Source organism: Meleagris gallopavo, chromosome 6 (genome assembly GCF_000146605.3).
Source record: "Meleagris gallopavo isolate NT-WF06-2002-E0010 breed Aviagen turkey brand Nicholas breeding stock chromosome 6, Turkey_5.1, whole genome shotgun sequence".
In the NCBI taxonomy this organism is placed as follows: Eukaryota; Metazoa; Chordata; class Aves; order Galliformes; family Phasianidae; genus Meleagris; species Meleagris gallopavo.
This window is the reverse complement of record NC_015016.2, coordinates 38,899,422-38,922,214: the sequence shown is the minus strand read 5'-3', so window position 1 is coordinate 38,922,214 and position 22,793 is coordinate 38,899,422. Positions and strand designations below refer to the sequence as shown.

General features: G+C 40.3%; 2 protein-coding genes across 2 annotated transcripts in view; one reads left to right on the top strand and one right to left on the bottom strand.

Annotated features, from left to right (window-relative positions):
• The window catches only part of OSBPL10 (oxysterol binding protein like 10), a 112,307-nt gene extending 103,789 nt beyond the window's left edge, over positions 1-8,518 (top strand). The window contains exons 10-13 of the mRNA XM_031554050.1: positions 1,632-1,818; positions 2,901-3,083; positions 4,648-4,801; positions 5,551-8,518. Of these exons, the coding sequence (XP_031409910.1) occupies positions 1,632-1,818; positions 2,901-3,083; positions 4,648-4,801; positions 5,551-5,595 (569 nt within the window). The 3' untranslated portion in view covers positions 5,596-8,518. The remainder of the gene's footprint in view (positions 1-1,631; positions 1,819-2,900; positions 3,084-4,647; positions 4,802-5,550) is intronic.
• A 3,089-nt stretch (positions 8,519-11,607) lies between these two features.
• The window catches only part of STT3B (STT3 oligosaccharyltransferase complex catalytic subunit B), a 49,992-nt gene continuing 38,806 nt past the window's right edge, over positions 11,608-22,793 (bottom strand). The window contains exons 9-16 of the mRNA XM_010712893.2: positions 22,627-22,781; positions 20,660-20,871; positions 19,722-19,909; positions 19,066-19,237; positions 16,558-16,731; positions 15,388-15,501; positions 14,118-14,330; positions 11,608-12,160 (exon numbers count right to left, since the gene is read on the bottom strand). Coding sequence (XP_010711195.1) covers positions 12,080-12,160; positions 14,118-14,330; positions 15,388-15,501; positions 16,558-16,731; positions 19,066-19,237; positions 19,722-19,909; positions 20,660-20,871; positions 22,627-22,781 — 1,309 coding nt within the window. The 3' untranslated portion in view covers positions 11,608-12,079. The remainder of the gene's footprint in view (positions 12,161-14,117; positions 14,331-15,387; positions 15,502-16,557; positions 16,732-19,065; positions 19,238-19,721; positions 19,910-20,659; positions 20,872-22,626; positions 22,782-22,793) is intronic.

Below are 22,793 nucleotides of genomic sequence, written 5' to 3'. Positions count from 1 at the left end.
CCCTCGGGCCCTGTCACTGTCACACAGAGCAGAGCTCAGCGCTGCCCTGTGAGGAGCTGTAGGCTGCCATGAGGTCCAGTGAGTTCTGTGATAAGCATAGCCTGTGTTTTGGTTAGAAATTCTTCCTGGTCAGCATCCAGGATGGATTATGTAGCTCAGCCTTCCTGCAAGGTGTTAAGCTTGCTTTTACCTACAGGAGTGGGACTGAGGAGACCTGAGGCAAAATGTGTGTGTGTTCCAGCTGTGTTCTGTCCATTCAGTGAGGTGAGGGTTGAGCACATGACACAAACAACTTGTGACTTGCTAAGGCAAAATGATGAAAGGTTCTTTCATGGCATTGCTGTACTGGGCTCATGCTCTTGTACTCTCTGGATTGTTTGTGTCAGACTTGCTGGAATAGGAGTGCTGGCTGCATTGCTGCTGGCTGGCTGCAATTGCAGAGATCCTGAAACAACTGCAGAAAGCTGTGAGGTTACTGGAAGATGGAAACCGCAAGTTAAGAAGCTGTAGCTGTGTTTTGTTCTAGCAGGTGGAGCTGGTATTTAAAATGATGATTCTCATAGAGCACTGTACTTTTAAATTCTGAATGTCACTTAGGCTTGTGTTTTTGTACAGCATTAAGGGCATATTTGTATGTTGACAATACTAGTGGCGTTCCTATTCAGTGCTTTTTCATCGTTACATTTCAGATCACTTTGCAAGATGTATTATTATTATCTTCAACAGATAGACAAACTAATAAATACATCTACTAATGTGTTGCAGTTCTTCCCCTCTCCACCTCAGGGTGAGGTAAATTGGTTTATGCTCATCTTGTTGCTGAACTGTTCTATTACTTTCTGTCAGGATAATTTTCCTGATATTTTCAAAGGTTTCTGGGGTCTAAGTACTTCTCATGATGGGTTATTTTTGTTCCCTGTTGTGAAAAAATATTTTCAAAGTATAATTTTGCCTTTAGCTAGGTATTAAATGGGATATAAAAGACTGTAGAACTGTAATAAAAATAGACTACACGTAGTTAGCATTACTTATTTCTTTGAGCAAGGTTTAAAGTGCTCTTTACCTGATCTTAGGTCTTACGTCCCATTCTTTGCCCATCTTAAAGACTGAAGTACAGCTGTGATGGAAAGGAGCTGTATCAGTAACCTTAAGGAAAGGTGATTTGATCTTCTCATCAGATATGGTACTAACTTTATAGGTCCAAATAATACAGTAAACTATGTCTGCTGCTTGTTTTGTTGTAAGAAACCATTATAGAATGAAATAGAATTGGCAGCAGTTTTCTCTGCATGGTAGAAAGTTTGGTGTCAGTGGTAATGGAGAATTGGCCTCCCAGTGTTTACATAAGACTTTTTGGGCACTTTGAAAGAAAGGAGCAAACTTCTAGGAAATTCCTAGGTGGTCACCTTAAGCGTGGTTCTTGGTTGCACCCAGCCAGACCCAGAGAGAACCTTTTGTTCAGCAAATTAGTCAGAAGTAAACTAGTGGAGAGGAGCTGGCAGCACCCTCCTTCAAGGCAAGTTTTATGTTGTGCCCTCTGTGGAAGTGCATTTTAATGACAAGAATTGATGAGTGACTTTCAGGTCTTATCAATGAGCTTTTACCATTTCACTTTCAACCTCCTTTTGTAGGTGTTCTCTACTTGCTGGAGCACGAAGAAGAATATGTTTTCACACTGCCCAGTGCCTATGCTCGATCGATACTTACCATCCCATGGGTGGAGCTCGGAGGCAAAGTCAACATCAGTTGTGCCAGGACTGGCTACTCTGCCACAGTCACATTCCACACCAAGCCCTTCTATGGAGGGAAAGTCCACAGGTACAGGAGTTACTGTTGCTGACCTGCTACTGGATTTCGAGGAAAGACTTACTTAGTCACCTCTTTGGCTCCTCTATTGCACTGCGCTGTAGATAGATACCTGAGTTTCTTTCTGTATTAGTGTCTCAGGTGGATTACAGCTTTAGAGCTCAGTTTATTGTAGTTGCACATTTCATACCATTTAACCAAATTAGATTAATATCTCTCATTGATCTAAAGTCACCTGTTTTATAACCTGTACACCTCTGCACAGCGCAGGATGAGAAAAAATATATACAGAAAAAGCAATGTTGCTGCTACACCAGCTGCTGTTTCTGTGCAAGTGCTGTTAGATGAGCTGATGCTGCAGGTGGAGCCGGCTTTTATTCCCTTAAGGAGTACATCACTGCTCATAGTAGTAGCTCCACACTGAGGACTCACACTGAAATTCTGGATGAAACTATTGCTCATCTGTCTTTGGTTCCCCTTTATGAGAGTGTCAGGAGTGTCAGGAAGAGCTATGCAAGATAGTTTGTATCTTACTTCCATGTGTGAGTTGGTGACCTGATCATTAAAACGCACAGCTCCTTTTCCTGTTCTGCTGCAGACTGTAGCCATTTCCATGGCTGTGCTGCCTGGTGGGAAGGTGTGCTTTTGCATGGTTGCCTCTGTTTAATTACACTTGATCTTCTTACTCTTCCATATGTGTGCCAACGACTTCAACATTGTGCTCTGGCTAATAATTGACATGGGCTGTTTTGACAGGGCTTTTTCTAAAAGGGACAGATTAATTGGTGCCTATCAAAATGGGGAAGGCTGTGATAGTTTAATCATCTAAAAACTAAAGCGAATTTGCAGATTACTTGACACAAGCTGCTGAAGCACACAGTGTGCTTGTTCATACAGACACACACACAGGAAACTCCTTCCTGTTTTAGCTGGGTCTTCTGGAGAGCAGTGTCTTTATGCTTGAAAAACTATTTCATAGATGTAAGAACATGCTTGTAGCCTTAGCAGCGGTACAGTGGTAATGCTTCCATACACTGATAATGAATGGTACCAGTTATTACTTTTGTGATCTTTTTTTTTTCTTCTTGAATTAGGGTTACAGCTGAAGTGAAACATAATCCCACTAATACCATTGTATGCAAGGCACAGGGAGAATGGAATGGCACACTGGAATTCACTTACAGCAATGGAGAAACCAAAGTGATTGACACTAGCAAACTGCCTGTTACCAAGAAGAAGATTAGACCAATAGCAAAACAAGGCCCGTTGGAATCAAGGTAGGCAGAGGAATTACAACATTCTGCTTCTGAATCCCAGATGAGAAAACAGAATGGTGAAGCAACTTGAGTTATCCACAGCGTGGTTCTAAAAATCCTTGCTTTTATTTGGCATGTTAAACTAGGTGCAAGTAGCTGAAGCCTTGTATTGGCTCTTTGGTATACAAATTACACTGTAGTGATGTAAACATGACTCTTCTAGTGGGAAAAAATGCTCACATGCATTTTAATGAGCATTTGAAAATGGTAATGCAGTCTTTTATGTATTTCTTGGATTGTAACATGGCAGCCAAATTAGTGACTTTATTGCAGGTAATTTTGCATCTTATAGTTCATGCTGGAACTGCATATACTGCATATTTCATACATATACATGTAATATATGTGATGTGTATGTATATACAGAAATGTAAAATATGCAGTGCAACAGAAATACACATGCAGGTGTTTCTAGGCTGTCAGAACTGATGTTATGTGCCTGATCTGATTCAGGTGTATTAGAAAAAAAACCTCATTCTGTTATTCTCCGTCAATAATTGTTTTCACTTATCTTCAGAAGAATCAATATTTTTATTGAATTTAGGAGCATTTTATGAAACATTTTATTGGAGGATTTAAAAACACAAGTTGAACTTCATTTTATAATCTTTAAATGTATTTCTTTATTGTAAGTGGTGTATCTTGAAGCATTGTGCAAGGTCAGATTGTCTTTTTTTTTTTTTTTTACTTTCTAGACATATCTGTTTATCACAAACACATTTTTCCCTGTAGTTTAATAACAAGGAAAGGTTGAAGTAAATAATGAAAGCAGTAACTCTGCAGTGTATTTGTTGATTTTTTGACGCTGGTAAGCAAATTACAACTATCTCTGCTTCTGCAGGATATGCAGTTTATCACATTGTCTACAAACTCACTTAAACACCCCTGGAAATATGTGGGAGTTGCAGTCAGTTTCTTAGTACATTTTGGGGCCAAGGTGCTGCTTAGTGAACATAGTGTGAGGAAGCATTACATCTCAGTACTGGTGAAAAACAAATCTAGTTATGTACTGATAGTTATTGTCAACTGGAAATAAGTGCATAGACCTTGAAGGGCTTCTGAGTATCAGTGTGTCAGCACCCCTGTTGGTAAGCCAGTGGGAGCAGTCAGTGGGTTAATGTTCTTTGGGCTTCTGTCTTACATTCCCATGTCATTCCAAAGCTGGCTGCAAAGACATGCAGAATAAATGCTTGTCATTTGGGGTAGGTCATCAGTAAAGGATCAGAACAGGAAATGGTAAAACCATTCAGCAAGTTTGAGGAAAAACGGTCAGGTTGTGAAGAGTCAAGGAACAAAAGCTGCTGAGAAATGTGACTTGTGGTAGATTGCAGGGAACTGGGCATGTCTGAAGGTGTGGTCCACAAATGGGTATCGTAGTGGAAGTGGTGGTTCAGCACCTGTGTGAGTTGTGGAGGTGTCATGGCAGTGTGGCACCGGCTCAATGCTGGCTGCATTGCTGCTGTAGCCCTGTGCCCGCTTGGGGCACAGCTCTGATTGTCACGTGTGCTCCTTCCCCATCACACAGGCACCTCTGGCAGCACGTCACCAATTCTCTGAAGGAAGGCAACATCGATGCAGCAACAGAACACAAACACCACCTTGAAGAGAGACAGCGAGCAGAGGAGAGGCAGCGTGCAGCTCTTACAACCCCGTGGAAGCCAAAATATTTCGCCAAAGAGGTACTGCATTATGTTTTCTTCTTTATAACCAATAGCATCTTTGTGCAGATGAGTGCTTGTACAGATGGACCTTTGTGGTTTTACCATGGGCTGATGTTCTTATGTATCACTGACTATTTTATTCTTAGTAGAATCTGGCTTTTAGAGAGAAGCAATAGATTGTTCCATGTTTATTTTGTATGTTTGTTTGCTTTTGTTCAATTACACTGAATTTAACACTGAATTTTTGGTACCTGGTGTCAGGCACCTAAAGCTTTGCTTGTTACTTTGAAATCCGCAGCTAGATTTGCAAATGCTCTGTGCTCACCTCTCCTGATAATCTTGTTCTTAGCATGGCAAGGTGAACATGCTGTTAGGGATATTTGCTCGATGTAAGTAAGCAGTCTTGGGATTCATCCGCTTGAAATGAGATGAACTTTGTAAAAATCTATCTTTGTTCTTCCTTAGAGAAGTGGGGAAGGGGAAAGAAGATGTACTGAGAGAATCATTACACAAATGTGTTTATATTAGCTAGTGTGTGCAGCTATTTAAACCAGTAGTTCATCTGCTGCATTTTCCCATTGCTTTTTTTCCCCTTGGGAATTTCCTTCCATTCTGCAAAAATTACCTGTAAGTTCATTAAGCACAGAGTTTGCAGAGGACAGGGATGGTTTCTAGTGTCAATTGGTGGCGTTTTAGCTTTTATGTGGACGTATGCAGATGCATTATGATTAAATCTTGTTTGTAACCTGTCCCTAATTTTCTTACAGGGAGATGGTTGGCAATACTTGAATCCTCTCTGGAAGAGCCTTTGACAAGATACAGAAATTGTCTTATAACTTTACCTTAAAGGCATTATAAAGATACAGTATATAACTTGTAAAATGTCGCTGAGTAGGTCTCGTTATCAGAAGATACAAAAGAGAAGCTATATACTGTGAACAGTGCATCTCAAATAACCACAAGCTCAAGGTGATTCAGGAGCCATTTGGTGTGTATGGATACACAGACACACACACGTGTATGATATGCACACATATAGACACACAGTATGCATGTGTGTTTGTGTGTGTGTTACTTACACTACACATAAACCTAGTATAAACACTAATGGTGATTTAAAGACCTTATCCTTTAAACGTTAGGGCACAGAACTCTGGCTGCCATCAGCTGGGGTTCCCGAGTTGCGTGCTTGCAGGATCAGGCCCTGTGCTAGTATTTAAAAACCACTTTTTTATTAGTACTGGTTAAGGTTTTCTATTTTTCACTTTTGCCAAAAATGTTTTGCACTTGAAATGTGATGTCACTTAATGGCACTCATTCCGTTCCAACAGTCACGGGGTAACTCACTTTGACGTATGAATGATGCATTGACAGCGCTCTTTGGGATGCTGATTTGAGAGCATGTTTCTGTCACTTGCAGTGTGAATTTTCTGCTCTTACAAGAAGTAGCAATACCTTCTCAAGAACGTTGTTCGCACTAACCCGGCGTGTCCTCACTGTTTCATTTGTTCCTACTTCAGAAGTGTCACAGGTCTCTGGTCGCTCCTAGCCAGCTGCTTTTGGTCTTGCTGTGTGATGTTCTTTGGCTGTTGTGATGCCGATGCGTTTGGTTACATGTTTTGCTAAATTCCTCCTGGCAGATAGAGCTGAGGTCTTCAAACTTATTTGCCTCAGCTTCCCCCTCTCCCCAGTCTGTGTCTGAGGAGCCCAAGTTCACAGCCCTGCCTTTAAAATCAAACTGCTGCTGATGCACTTGTGCAGAAATGCCAGGCTGTGAGTCGAGTGCGGCTGCTGCAGTGGGTCTGAGCCTCCCGAGCTGCCCATGCCCACTGCTGCTGTGGAGTCAGAGCCCCTCAGTCCTTCCTTGTTCAGGTAGAGCTGTACCTTCATTTTTTTTTTTGCTTGTGATTGCTTTGAATGGTTCCTCGTGGGAGGAGATAAAAGCCTTTTCAGATGAATGATTTTCTGATGTCCAAGTAACGATTTAGTAAATTACTACACTGAAACAAGAACTTTATTAATGAAATGAATGAAATGGGATGTAATTGTTTTGTAAAATAAAAGAGTAAACAATCCTGCAGCTTGATCTTGCTTTGTAAGATTACCACTGTGACACAAAGAATGTGGATTCTATAAATTTCCTAAACCTTCATTGCTTTTTAGTTTGTTTGTTACAAGTGAAGGTGTGTTTTTTTGAGAGGAGTGACAGCAAACAGATGTAAGATGTGCTGACTTCTGCTCAGTGCTGCTCTAACAGCACTCTGCAAGAAACCCCTCTGTTTCTCACCCCCTGGCATGGGGCCCTGTCTTGCTGTAGTGCAGATTATGTTGTGCCTTTTGTCTGCTTTATTAACAGGATGACTTTTGCTTTGCACCTATTACACTAATACATTTAGGTCAAAGTGTTGCTTGTATCTGTTGTTGTATGTTGTGCATTTTATAATGCTTTATTTTTTGCTGGATATTAAAATCTCTTGAGCAACTCATGGCCATACAGAGGTATGTGTGCAAGGAAACATTAGTTCACTGGACATAACTCTTGATAGGTCTTCCCAAGCTGAACTTCAGAACCCTATGTAGTGAAGCGTGGCTTTTCTCTCATGAATGTTATTGTCTGCTTGGATATACTTTCTTTTTTTGCACGTTAGAAAGATTCATGTTATAAGTGATTTAAATACTATTTTTTAAGAAAAATGTGGACTGAACTTAGTTTTGTAACTGACATTTTTTTTTTTTTTTTTAAAGAAATATCTTATTTTTAGTCAGTATTTCTCTGTAACACCACCACAGTGATGCAGTTGTGGTAATCACTGAATATCACCACCAGGAATTGTCAGGAAAATGCGTTCCTTACCACCTGCCAGCAGTCTGCCCGTCATGGTTCTGCTCTTGTTTCAGGTTAGTCTGATAAGTAACTAGAGCTATCAGTGCAGTCTGTAGCATCGTCACAAAGACCACTCTAAATGCAGAATTAAACAAATGAAACATTTTTCCCAGAACCTTTGACTGTCACATGCTCACTGAAAATAGCCATCGGAAGCTTCTTTGTGAGGTGCCAGCCCCTGCTAGGAGAAGAGCAGAGCTTTCATGGGTTTGATGGCATCGCTGTCGCAGCTGCAGAGATGCTGTAGTCATTCTCTTAGGACATTTGAGTAACTTTATGCTTGTAATTCATTGAAGGTTTTTTCTGTCTGCTTGGTTGGTTGGTGGTGCATACTGAGAACATTCCACTTGTGCCCTGATAAATGTCTGTTTTGATGCTGAGTCCCCGGATACCATCACTTGTCCCAAGTAACTTGGGAGAGACAAACATTAAACAGTCTCTTACTTAAAGATCCCATCAGCAAGAGTTTTCAGAACGACATTCAGAAGTGTCATTTTATTTTTCTGATGCTTATGTGCAGTACATTTTACAGAACCGAAAACTAAGTATTCCTGAGCCTTATTCTGTAGGGTGTTCCAGTAGCTGTCCTGGACTTGCAAGTGATTATTTTCCATTTTAAGTAGCCAATGTATACACTCAGAATTGTAATGTAATCCATGTACTTCAGATTTTTGTTGTGCACACCTGTGGAAGGCCTATGCAACTTTTTTCTCGAATTAGAAATGTTCAGAAAGAAAATTTTTACCTTCATCATTTTAAAAGATGCTCTGGCAGTCTCTTCTTATTTGCCTTCCTTTCATGATTTGTGAAGTTAAAATTACGATGCTCGTGAATAAAAGATGTTTCATTTAGTTGTGGGATGCCCTCTCTCTTTCCACTGAAGAATTAGTTAACCAGGAGCATTTATTCCCAGGTTCAGGGCTACCACAGTGCTGAGGGCACATGTGATCCATTTCCATGGTTCTGATAGGAGAGATTTGTCAGCGGATTTCTGCCTTTTGTTTATGTACTTAAGTGTTCCCTTCCTGTTACTACTGCCAGACACCATACTGGTGTTGTTTAATTTGGGCAGCACTACACAGAGAGCACAGGGCTGGGCAGCAGTGGTTTTGGAAAGGCTGGGAAGCAAAGGCCTTGTTTGGCAAAGAAAAAAGGTTAAGATGTTCCCTCAGTTCTGAAAATCATTCCATTTAAATTTTATCATTAACAGAGATTATCTTAAAATAAAATTCTGGATTACTGCAGCACTGGACACTGGTGTGGTCTGCATTTCTCACATGTCAGATAATGTGTCTGGTTTGTTTTAAATATTCATCCACATTGTTGGGAAACACCAAGCCAGAGGACTTCGTTGTAAAGCAAAACAGAGACCAACCCTGGCTGTAAATGAGAAAGGAAATACCGTTCAGTCATGTTCCTCATCTCTCGTTGCATTGCTTCAGGGCCATGGCATGTTTTAAGCATCGTTACTGACAGCTTTAGTCACAGCCAAATGGGATTTCATTTCAGTTTTCACTCAGTGGCATTGATATGTACAGAGGGCTGAGTCAAAGCATTTAACTGCTGCTTCCAAGAGTAATCTACCAAGATAGGTACTTAAACAGCTTCCCCCTCCTCTTTTGGAATTGCTTCCACAATTCAGAATGTTTCTGATGGGATGAACAACAGCAGTGGTGTCCTCCTTGCTTTTTGTAGCAGTACCCAAGTGATGCCAAACTTGAGCAGCATCAGCTGTGAGACCACAGGTGTAGTTCTTCAACAACTGAAGGGCTGAGCCTGGCTCAAGCATGTTTTTCCCTTTAGATTTTTACTCCTTTGTAGCAACTGTGCTTCAAACTCTACCACCCTTGACTCAGTAGAGCAACAAGAAGATTGCTGTAAGTGAGGAAGCACCCTGGGATGGAAGGTACGTTTGAGAATGATGAGAACTGAGTGTGCTGCCCTTTGCTGGTACAAGGGGGTTCAGCTCTTGTAAGAGCGCCAAGGATGGGAGAAAGTGGGCACCTGCAATGTGCTGGTTCCTGAGGGACCAAGGAAGGTCACACAGTGGCTGCTGGTGTGTTGGAAAGTCTTTTTTTTTTTTTTTTCCCTGATAATATCAAAGCAAGTTTTCATTGTAATGCAGACTCGTAGTAAAAGCCTTGAAGTCAAATTAGATTTAAGAATGCTCAGGTAAGTAGTAGTTAAACTTGGGCCCGGGCTTGTTGAGATTCTGCTGCTTATCCTTTCATGTTGCTTTAAAAATACTATAAAATTAGTAGTTATTTCTGCTCTACTGTAGGAAAATGCTGACAGCTAAAACAGAAAACATTTTTTCACAGAACTATAAAGATACTTGGAGATGGGAGGGTCGCTTCTTAAGCAAGGCATTACAGCTAAACAGGAGACTGACCAGCAGCACCTGTTCAGCTGACTTTTGCACATTCTTTCAAATGCCTGACTGCTTTTTTCTTACCACTGTTGAGCAGTCAGTGTGTAGATTTGCTTGGAATACTACAAGTTATGCATCAACCTTCTGCTTGTATGTAAGTGATGGCAACCTCTCAGGCTTCTCCAGCTGCTGGCAGCATTCACTGCAGGGTGTGTTCCCTGAAACTACCACAGCTGCTTTGGATTTCCTCACAGCAGAGGTCCTGTGTTTAACTTAACATCCTTCCAGCTTTAGTAAGTAGCTGCTGTGGATTCACTGCAGCAACTTCCTGAGGTCAGTAACTTTGCACTACCCAGTCTGAATGCATGAATTTATTGCTAGGACTGTAAGCACCACATTACTGAGTAACCACAACAAAACCAATACAACACCCTTATTAACACAAAACTTGAATTAACTTTATTTTCCCCTACAGTCAACAACTGGTCTGCATTGAACTTGAAAGCAACAAAATAAATGAAATCTCCAAATGACGGGGCCAGAAATCCAGATTTAATTACCTCTGTGAAAACGCTGCAGCTGTAGTATTGGTCTGTAAAAACCACTGGTGTTGGAAATGAGTTCGTAAATCAGAAATATTCTACACCTTGGGAAAGAAGTCAGCAGTAACATTCTCATAAGAACACTGTAAATTTACATTTTCTTCATGAAAGGTACATACTATTCTGCACTTCACATCAAGTTATTGATGCAAGTTTCGTTTCTGTAAAAAGTTACAATCTGTGGCAGGAAAACAAACTGCAAAACCCTTTCTTGCATTTTATCAAAAGAAAATGTTCAAGTTTGTATAAAGCTTCCCTATAGCTGGAAAGTGAACACGTTCAATCTCCATTTATATTACTTTAGTGCATTTAATGTGACAGTTTTCACCACCTTTTTCTTCAAAAAGAAAAACAACAAAAAACAAACAAGAAATCGGTATAAAAGACAGAGGAAACAAATAGCGCTATAGCGGGGATTTCTTCAGTTGATGTGAGCACTAAATAAAGATGCAGAGAAACAGACTTCCAGAAGAACTTCTGCCCTTGCAGGTGAAGGCGGTGAGGGGGAAGAGGTTTGCAAACCCTCTACCACTGCCAGCCACAGAAAAGGGGTTGTATACCTGTCAACCTTTTTCTTGCCTACAACAGGCTCTGCTTGTTTTACTAATGTAAACATTTACCTAAAATAGTTTAGTTTCAGTTCTGAAGCACCGGGCACAGTATGGTGCTCAGCTGTACGTTTCTATAGCATTCATTACTGTCGATTCAGATTTTTCCAGAGGATGCAAATTTAGCCCTTGTATCTGTAATGTGCAAGGTTTGCCTCGTCTACCTTCTGAAGCAATAGCATAAGGCAGCAGCACTGCAATCGCTGCTAACCAAAAGCAGCTCATCCGGTCGGAGCCGTCCCCCGGTTATCTGTCCTGTCCCAGCTCTGCTGGGAACTGCAGCTTTGCTTCTTGCACCCCAGATCAAAAGCAGCCTGCAGCGAGAGGAAAGGACGGTTGAAGAAACCATGGAGTAGTAATTATGGGAGGAACTTATTGTGAAAGTTTAATTTCAAAGACAGCTTTATTTCCTCGTAATTGTCGAAAACAAGTCATTTTAGATTTAAGCGTTCCAGTTTACATGCTGCTGCTCTTCAGCTGAACGTTTTCCAAAAAAGATTGACAAGTATGCATGTGCCAAGGACCAAATTACAGGGTTCTTTGGTGCAGTCAGTCCAAATTCTCAACCGATTTGAAGGATAATATGTACCAATAAAAAAAATGCTGCTAGACTTGGATAGCAGCTCTGTCTTGCTTCACATTACAAATCTAAAACAGCTGTTCTCAATAAGCCAATATTTTTAATCAGACATTGCCTGAAAATTTTGTACAATAATCTGGACCAATGATGGTTCTGTACCCTCATGTTGCTGTGAAACATGATTTGAGCTAAAGGCAAAGACCGGTTATCTCAAGGACAACTGCTTCGTATTAGCATTCGGAACAGTGTATTTAAACTGTCTTCCTGTTGGGTCTCTTGCCTTTCTTTAAAATTAGTTTATTCTTAATGTAGCCACGCTTCCTTTTGGAGGTCTAAAAAGAAAAACAGAATACAATGCATTAGTTAATGATTTAATCTTGACCGCGATTTTAATGCCGTGCATTTCAATCTGAGCATTAGATTTATTTTTAAAGAGCTTAATGGGTAAATCCTCAACTAAGTAATACCTGTTTATTATTTTTAAAACTGGAATTGTTAATTCACGCCCAGCATTCGCTTTTGTATGCGCTGTACTTTTCCAAGCTGCATATACACAATCTGTAGAGTTATTTTCAAAGCTTGAGCTGAGGCAGAATTAATAATTAACCAACGTGATAAAGCTCTACTAAATAGGCCAAAGAGCAGAAGTGACAGAGAGCATTAGTTTTATTTGGAAATACCACCTTACATCTTTTGCCCTATTTGGTTCTCTTTAAAGTTAGCAAGGTAGATAATAATATTTGCACAAAAAATGTTTTTCAAAAATAAGAGAAACTGCACACTCATATTTTAATTTTTAGTCCTCTGCTGCCTGGAGGCTAGTTAGTGCTTTCTGCTCACGGGTCTTTATCAACGTGTTTTAGGTTCCTCTTTCTTCTTTTTATTTAATAAAGGTGGTGATGGGGAGAAGTATTAATGTTAGTCTTGGTTCATATTAAATTCAAATGCATAAATAAATAGTTAGCCCCTGGCAAGCAGAGCTGCACAGTGAGCAGCTCCCACACTTGCTGCAATGTGCCATGCATAGCAGCAGACTCCATTATGTCCATTAAAGAAGACTTTTTAACTTTTTGCTGAAAATAACAGTGTTTTAAAGCGAGATATCAACACAATACTCAGACTTGCTACTTTGGTGAGTTTGAGCAATGTCACCCTTATCGTGGAAGAGTGACAAGAGAAGGACTGGGCTTCCAGTAAGGAAGCAAGCATTTGAAACCCTCAGCTACTACCGAATCTCAGCGCATGCTTAAGCAATCTGAGTTCAGACACTGGCCCCAAGCTCTTTCCTGGTTCACTCATTCCTTAATGGGCAATCCTTCAGTAGTTGGTAGTACAACACTGGTGCTGGATCAAAACTGCCTTTAGACAGAACCGGCACATGCACAGCTCTAGTGAGGTCAGTGCATCTACAGTTACTACTTACAGTCTTGCTTTCTCACCTACGAGCAAAAGTTACACTGTATGTTAGGTTCAATAAAACTTCGTTTGTCTTTTTAAAGTAAGACTAGCTTCCTTGGCAACTCTCAAATGCCTTATTTCACTTAAAATATGCAACTTTTACCATTTTTACCAGTCCCCTCTAACATTCCTTATTTGTACTTACATGACGTATGTATGTTTACTGCCTGCACTAATTCACACACATTTCTTTCTGACAGGATTCTGGAATTCCTTTTGCAACGTATGTTAGTATATACAGGGGTCAGAAGCCATGAAGGACAGGGCTGCTGCTACGATTCTCCCGAGCTCCCTGATAACAAATCCTTCTTAGCAGGCTGAAGTAGCACGCCAAACTAACACTAAGATGACATCGAACAGTAAGCAGCCAGACACTTAAATTCCATCAACAAAAGTTTCATATTTAATTTATTTTATACAAAAGTGCCATTTTTAAACTTCTAGGCATCACTACTTTCAAACAAAGTCAGAAAGCAACTTCCACATAATTTACTTAGTGAGCCATAGTTACTGAAACATGAATTGATTTACTTTAGAGATTATACTTCCAGTTACATGAAGACTTAAGAGTTGTAACAGCCAATGACACGCTCTATTTCCAGTTAGCGTTCTGCCTAAAAAAAATCTAGCCTTGTGTCTTCACATGCTTGTAAGTTAAGCAGACAGTAAATTAACAATTATTACCAGCAGGCAGGTCTGATATTGGACACTAACATAAACAGTATCCATAACATTCTGGCTAGTAGAAATACATAATTCACCCGCTATGTGATTGACTTAAAAATAAATTGCCCTCTCTTGACCCTCCAAGTTACTTCACTGGGAACCCACCTTCTTTGACAAATACTTCTGTTTCGGTACAATGTTGGTTACTCTAAGTTTATGATCCAGTGTCTCCCTGTTGTCTAGTTGTTTCACCTTGTATATTCTAACCAGCCAGTGCTCTGAGGTAAAGGCTTCCTCCAGATGTTTAAATTTAATGTCCTTGTTTCCAATCTCAGCGTTTCGCGTACGATCAAATCCTGGGGGTGTCCGAAAATCCAGCTACAAAGATTAGAGTTGTGTATTAGTTTCAAGACAAAACCCAAAAGCACATCACCACAAATTGTGGTGCTTCATACCACATGGCAACAATTTCCACTGGTCTGGTCAAAGGATGCTACTTCCTTTATTACACTGGTTATTGCTACACAGAAAATACTCCCTTATTCTCAACTGTAAAAATTGAGAAGTCTCATTCATTCCTACAGTTGATGCAGGAAACAGCACTTTGTATCTTCAATGGAATCACCACTTCTGCATTCAGAGATTAAACTATTCCAGTGAAAGACTAAAGTACAACAGCTCATAGTAGGTTGGTTTTTTTTTGGCACAGCTGTTAACATGTACTTTTCTACTCTCATACTGGAAAGTCTGCACTTCCATGTTTCTTCCGTACAAGTCTGAAATTATTAGGGTTATCAGTTAAATGTGACCCCTGTGTTAGGAACACAATCCCTTGGCTGCAAAGCTATAGCTGAATAAAGGGCTCTTGTGCAAAGAGATCAGAATGAGGAGCCCCTGGCGCAAGGGCTGGTGTTGAGGAGAAAAAAGCAAAGCAGACCCATTTAGTTACATACACGTTTGATGATCCGAAGAGTTTTGTGTTTATGTGAATTATGCCCTCCCCCTGTTATAGCATGGTGTTGTTTAATATACTAGTGTGACTTGGGTAGAAACTAGATTGTTTCTGACAGATATTAAATAAAGACCATTATTAATAGTTCTGTTTTGCTGTTATAAACAACAAATGCTCCCCACCACATAAGAATTGAAGCTTATCAAGTGCTCTGCATAATGGAATTAGGACACTCATCTGAGACTAAGTAAAGGACAGCACAAAGCTAAGTGTCAGTCTAGGTTAGCAGTACAACTGCTTCTGCCCAAAGGCTCTGTGCAGAAAGTTGTTTGGAGGTGTTATAATTAATTGGTGAAGATTGCTTTCTTGCTTAATGATTCTACTATTAGGAGCAGCACTCAATCTAAACGATGGAAAATGCATCAAAGTAACATTTGTATTCTTACATTTTAATTATGATTTAGTAGAAGAGTTAGCACTAACCTGCATCTCTCCAAATCTGTAATAGGACATCTTATACATGAGGCAGTTCAGCAGTGTTGGAGAACCTGCCTTGTCTACCCGGAATTCTCCCTGAGGAGTGAAGTAATCGCTTTCCTTTAAAAGCAAAAGAAGATAGAGTCAATATAAACTAAACCTCTACGTAAGGTAATTTCTCATTCCTTTCTCCACAAAAACCAACAGAACAAACCACCACCACCACCACACCAACAGAGCTTTCGTAAAGAATCTAAATTGATTTCTGCAGCTTAAAAGCTGATTTGAGTCAGTCATGATGGTGCTCACTGAAGGTAGAATCAGTTACAAACTACCTCACTGTAACTTAAAATGCTGCGGAACAATCTTTCTACATCCCTATTCTTGTCTCGCTACAAATTCTGTCACTTTACTGTAAGCAGTCACTGGAAAACTGACTTGAAAACATACAGACTAGTTGGAGGATGTCTGCCAGAATTACTCTTAAAATGTGAACAGCACCATACTGTTAATTACAAGATCTGCGTGTTATTGTAGACTTCCTATGTGCACAGTTTGTACATGCAATTTTTTTTGCTGTTTTCACCTCGAGTGCAAGATGAAACTCTCCATGCAGCTTCTCCATTATGCCTGTGCTGTCTGAAAGTTTTTGTTTGACTTAAGCAAATATTACTACAGACTTCTGCAATCAGAGACATTCAAGTAACTTCAACTCTACATAAATATTAATGCTAGCTTGTCTCCTGCTATTACAGAGTTATGAAGAAATCTGTATCACCAACTATTTAAACATTCTGAATGCTCTGACTTGTTTTTTAGTAATTCAGTGGTGCATAGAGAGACACACCCAGGAATGATAAAAGATACCTTGTTCGTTTATTACAATGCAAAAAAGAAATCGAAAAGCTTTTGAGGTTACTGACCTTTCCTAGCTAAATACTGAAAGAACCTGTGCTACAGACTGCAGGCCTCTGCACTGCTATTGTTCTGGAAGAACCACCCATAACAAATTTTTCAAATAATTGCAGTAAATAGAGATTTCCCTCCACTGGTGACGAACACCAGAAAAACGACAAAGTAAATAAAGGTTAAAAAAAAAAGAAAAAAGTGGAGATGAAAATACAGAACACATTCAGCCAAGAACCCTTCAGTTTCCCTGCGTGCATTTCCACTTACCCGAATATCTTTGGGATGTTCCCCCTCTGCTATTCTCACCATCCACAAGAACTTATTGATATCATCACCAGAGTAGCCGATCACACCACCAAAAATAATCAAAACATAATCCACATCCAGACTTCGCATGATCTCGTATGCTGCCGACTCATTCGAGGACATGGCCTTTCCCACCTGCATCATAGCAAAAACTCCCTCAGTATCTGTACAGCTGCCTAATGATCACATTCTCAGATCAAGCACCTGCAAGTCCAAAAATACGGTCACCCACCAGACCCCACAGTCTCCTTCTAGGTAAATAAAACAGACTGTCTCTATTTAGAAGGCCTGAAGCTCATCCTAAATGGAAATGCCTTCTGCTCTGCAGGACAAGGGCTGCCTACTGAAGTGAGCTGTAAGAAGCGTGGTAACAACTGCTTTCCTTTTGTGGCAGCTACAGATTTCTCCAGTGACAGCTGCACTGCCAAAAAGTTAGTGTGGCAGAAAATGCCTAATTGCAAATTATTTTCAAAACAGACAGCCCGACATGAATACATTTTTTGAGATGTTGGTGTTCTTCTTTTGCTGTCCCTCTCCCTCCTTTTTTTTCTTTCCTTCCTTCTGTCCCTCTCTACTAAAGTAGCCATGTTGCACTGCGCTCAGTAGCAGAAAGGCTTCCTTGGTGTTGAATTGAGGGAAAGTTTATGGAGAGAAAATACCAGACTAGAGTTATCTTTGAGTTAAAAGTGTAGCACTGGCAAGCCAATGTTTTGGCCCTGAAAACCTTTTTAAAGCTGTATCTAAAAAATCTTCCGGAATGTTCATTTTTCACACTTAAAAAAATCCACTTAGGTCACTAACTGGCATCTGTTGAATAGTCCTGTTTGCCATAGAATCTCCTGTATAAAAGTATAATAATGTCTCACTGTAGTAGAAGAGCACAACTACCATATAAATAATACTGCATCCTAATGGGTAAAATTCAGTAAAGTCAAGAACTTAATTAGAAAATACTAAGCTTAGGCTGCAATCTGTCAAAAAGACCAAGAAGCTCAGTTTCTTGGCTATTATCTGTGTGAAATTATTTGGCAGATTTCCATTTCTGTGCAGGAAAAAGTCATCTGGCAAATACTTCAGGGCAGTGCCTCATTCAGAACACCAGTTCAGAGATATGCCACAAAACAGACTTAGTGCTTCCTTCTCCCTTTGTTCGCAAATGGAAGCTAACAGTACCAACTCTCCAGTCATACTGGGGAGAACTGTGTATTAAAAACCATTAATAATAAGTGCTGGAACGTGCACAGTTACTGTGCGTACAAAGTAGGTGATTGTTTTATGGTCCGTCTATTCACCTTATATATCTTGTCCTGAAGGAATCTGCAGGTTTGGACACAGCATCTGTACTATAGATACTGGCAACAGCAAAACAGAGCTATCTATAGAGCAGATGAACACAGACAGACAGACATTCAGTTTAGAAGCTCTGTAACACACTGACTCTGGTAGGTCAACAAGAAAAAAAGAGAAAAGCCTCATTACATGGGAAAGCTTGCTGACTAATATTAGCAACATTGATTCCATTTCCCAAGCTTTCTTTTGGCTGATTCTAGCTCCCTGCCAAAAGCACCTCACCTCACGCATTTTTACAGTACTTTGTATGCTTGAAGCATAACTCAATTAATTTGTTCATTTTGAATGCTGCTTGCCAGCACATCTGGTCCAACTGCTGCGCTGGGTAGTGACAGAAGACAAACTATTTTGTCACTTTCCTCAAGCTCTTCCTGGCACTCAGCCCACATCACAGAACACAGGTCTTCTGGGAAGAAGCAGGCACTGAGTGATGGCTGACTATGCAGCACCTAGTAAGGCTACAATGTAGGGCATTCCTTTATTTCTGAAAAAAGGATAGTGCCCCTGTAGACACAGACACTGCTAACAAACACCCTGCCTTAGATGGCATGCACAACTCTGAAACTTCAAAACTGGAAGAAATCAAAGGTACAGATGTTTTATCAAACTGCGGATTTGAGAAAACCATCACTTCAAGTCTGCAACACTTCTATTGCTACTTTCTCAGATTTCCAGGATGTCCGAAAATGCATTTCATACAGTCGGTTTTCATAGTGCCATTCAAAATCCAGTGTAACGCATTGCTGAACTGAAATGATCTGTGTTTGGACAGTGCCGGGCAAGCAGTGGTACCAGTGAGTTTTTGTAGTGCATATCTCAGGGGGAATGGTTACACAACTCCATGCTGTCCATCCTCCCACAAAGAAAATATGACAAAATGAAGTGGAGCCAAAGTTCTGGAAACTCCAAGAAAACTAAATGGAGAACCCAAAAGCAGATTGATCATGTCTAGCTCCAAACCAACCTTCGTAACAGAGTTGAAATAATGCCTAAGATACCTGCTCCTTCCACCTCTGTTTCTTTGTGTCATACCATCCTTCAGTAAACATCTACACTTTCATATCTGTCCAAAAGTAGACACTTTGGTGCTGGTACTCCGCAGAACATTGCCATGCTTACCAGAGCTATGTGGCTGTTGTTCCACGTGTTGTTGTCAACCAGTGTGGTCCTATTGGCCATCCCTGCGATCTGATAACCGTAGTCCCACCATGACATTACTCTGGCATGCTCATCTGTGTTTTGTCTCAGCCAGTAGTAGGCTTCCCTGAAGTCATCCAGGATATTGCGAGTGCTGGAAAACAGAGTTCATTTTATTCACATCAGTACAGATATTGGCAAGAAATTGACTGCATCATGATAAATCTGGGCTCACAAACAAAGTCTTTTTTATGCTTTCCACTCCCTGAGAGGCATTCAGTCCCTAGCCTGTACTCATGGGCTTAAACTCATGGACAGCTGAACAGCCAGAAGCTGAAACTGCTTTTCAAGATGTGATTAAATGCATTTCCAGTTTAATATATATTCATTCACAAGTATGACACAAATACCTTTTTTTTTTTTAAACTATCATGCCTACTGACTTTGGACGGGATTATTTCTATGTATTAAGTATCTGTTGAAATGTTATGCATTTTTGAAAAGTAGAACATTAAGAATTTTCTTATTCAGGTGACAATTTTGCCTTAATATAATAAAAAACAAAACAAGTTATAAATGCAAAAGAACTGGAAATGCTTTTGCCCTATAATTATTTTCAAACTTGTAACACTACTTACCCATCATGGTTATAAGAAGCAAGAACAACGCTAGGGCTGGAGTACGCATTGCTTGTTACCCACGTACAGTGGACAGCAAACATCATCAGCAGCATCAGCATCAGCATAGTAACAATGTTTTTGATGTTGGGACCTAGTCCTTCTTCTGTTTTCTCCTGTTCAGATACATGTTTTCTCACTTTGCCTGCCTGAACATACACAAACATAGCTGTTACGGCAAATTCAATCATCCATAGCAATGAAACCAAAATGCCTTTTTCTTCACTATGTGCACTCCATAAAAGCTGTGGGACACTGCAAAAATCAACCAAGTTCTATTGTAAATTAACTAGGTATGCACAAGAACGTTTTGACAACGCAGCAACTTGAAAGAATGGATTATTCCCCAAAATCTTTTCAGAAGAAGAAAATCTACTATATGTGACTTAGCTTAGCACGATGATGTCCTTTATAAGGCAGAGTGGAAGAGAGAAGGACACTGGAGTCTACTGTGAAGAACAGGGAGAAAAACCCTCATGCGCTGGTTAGTGTAACATAGGCTAAATAATAAAAACATGAGTAGGTAGCACTATCTTCTTCAGGAATATGAGTACAGAAATACTTTCCCATAAAATACATTATTCTTTAATTTCATTCTGTCTAGGAGAGAATACAAGAGGGAAGCAGTTAGACACTGGGTGACACAGAACTGCTGTATTAAAAGAGAGGGAGTAACTGCCTGCCATCACCCATTTAGAAAGCTGGGTCAGTACTGCAGACTTCCTTTGGTTAGAGACTTGCTGCTGATCAGTTAGAAGGCGCCACTTCTCTACTGACACTGAGCATCACTTACAGCCTATTGGAGAACAGTACTTCGTTACTCTAAATTTCAGATCTTTGGGAAAGTTCAAAAAAATAACAAAGCTTATCTTTATTAAACTTCTGCTCCCACCCCTCACCTTATCATACAAGTTGCCAGGGTTCCTTTTGTCATCCTCATCGCTGCTGTCCTCTATTGGTGGATTCTCCCTCTTCATATCATCACCCAAGTAACGCTCAAAGACATTAGAGAAAGCAATTGCAGACAGCATACAGACCACAGGAGTCAGAGTCAGCATCAGACGAACCATCACACCAGCAAAGTAAACGGCACTGATTGCATACAGAGCAACTAGAGAACAAAAAAAAGAAACCTACTGATGACATTTAGAAAGTAACACTCCCTTGTGTGTGACTGCACGCATACAGGCTCACTAGAAAACTATTTTTGGAAGTGGGCTGAGTATCTGTGTGTATAAAGACTGAAGCGTGCATCTTGTACTGCTTTTTAATTTACAGAGATAATTAATTAATGCGTATCCCTTTTAAGCCTCAAGTCCTTCCTGAAACTCATCTTGACAACTATTAACAATAACAGGCCTCCATTTTCATATTCATTAATAATGTGTCAGAAGATCCATTATTAGTGAAATTTAATATCACACACCAAAAATACTATTGGAGTAGTAGGTAGTTTCATTTGGTTAGAAAGGCCAAACAAGTTATTAAATCTGAAAAAACAAAGAGCAAGTATTAGATTCTCATATAAACATCAACATTTAATTTAAATTAGAGACATTCCTGAACAAACTGGGGGCTTGTCTACATTACAATACAGATACAGAAGATGATACTGCAAGCCTTATTCCTAAGCAAGTTTTCCTGGAGAGTATTATCTCCACTCCCTTCCTTTGCTTCCCCTCACCGTTTCCTCCCCCAAAACCCCAAACAAAGCAGCAACAAAACAAAACAAAAAAAACAACAGGATTTTCAGGATAGGAATATTCACAACACTTTTCATAGGAGGAAAAAACAACAAGAACACAACCTGCATGCACTGTTAGGAACATCTATTGTTCATGTAATAGTGGTTACTGCTAGTTTGCTACAGCTTGACACAAGCATACACTTTTGTGAAAGATTTGTGATTAGCCACAGAAATCATGAAGGGGCACTGATTTATCAAATTGCATTGTATAAACATTTTGCACTTTGTAGTGTGCTGGTATGGCTCTCTGTTCTCACTCATGGGTCTCTTTAAGCTGACTGAGATGATGCAGCACTAGCAGGCCGAAAGGGAATCTTGCAGCACTGCTTTTTGCAAGGACTCACGTAAGCAAAAGAGCACAAAATACTCCGAAGTCACAGGATTGAACACAGTAAATGTTGCTGTTGCTCATGGGGTAGTTCCAATAGGCTGCTGTAATGGACTGGAACCTTCTGCCTCCATAACAGAATGAGTGAGTGCATTTCACTCCTCCTTTTGGGCTACAACTCCAAGTTACATCCTCAGAAGCCTCATTCATAGTCCTAGCAGTCTGCTCTCAAAGTAAAGATTCATACAAACAATTTGTTGTCACTGGCTCTGGGAAACCCCACGCCTCTGCTTAGGCTTGTGCCTTATCTAGCACTTGCTCCACAGCAAGTGATTCAGTTCACTAAAATAGCTGAAAATCTGTTAAGAAAAGGCATTTTGCATCATCCTCTGTGGTGGGATGACTGCAGGTGCCCAGAGAAAAAATCAGGCGCCTTGAACCTGTGTGAGGGAGGGTTGCTGCTCTGAGCTCTTCACCTGGGTGTGAAACTGCACCCCTACCCCGAGGGCTGTGCAATCCACACACAGAGCCACACAACAGAACCGCACAAACTCTGACCCCACCTTGCAATGAGGCACTCCATCACCAACCCACCCATCTCCACAGGAACTGCAGTTTTATTAAGCTGTAAATACTACTGCATGCAGGCAACTTTGAGTTTCCCCCTCAAACATATCACATTCTAGAAAAGGTTTAAACATGTCATAAACCAGCTTTGAGCAAACAAAACCAAAACAGAATCAAGTTGAAGACAAGAGGTTTTGAAACGATTTTAAAATATTTTCTCTTACCAAAGACTCTTTCATCATTGATGTTTTTGATACAGAACCACAGCCCTGCTGGGAAAGTACACACGAGAATATGCAGATCAAAAAAGAAGGAAACCCATGTTGTAGGCTGATGCTCAGACACAGAGGCAATGATCGGGATGTGAATTTTCGCATACCTTTTTTAAAAA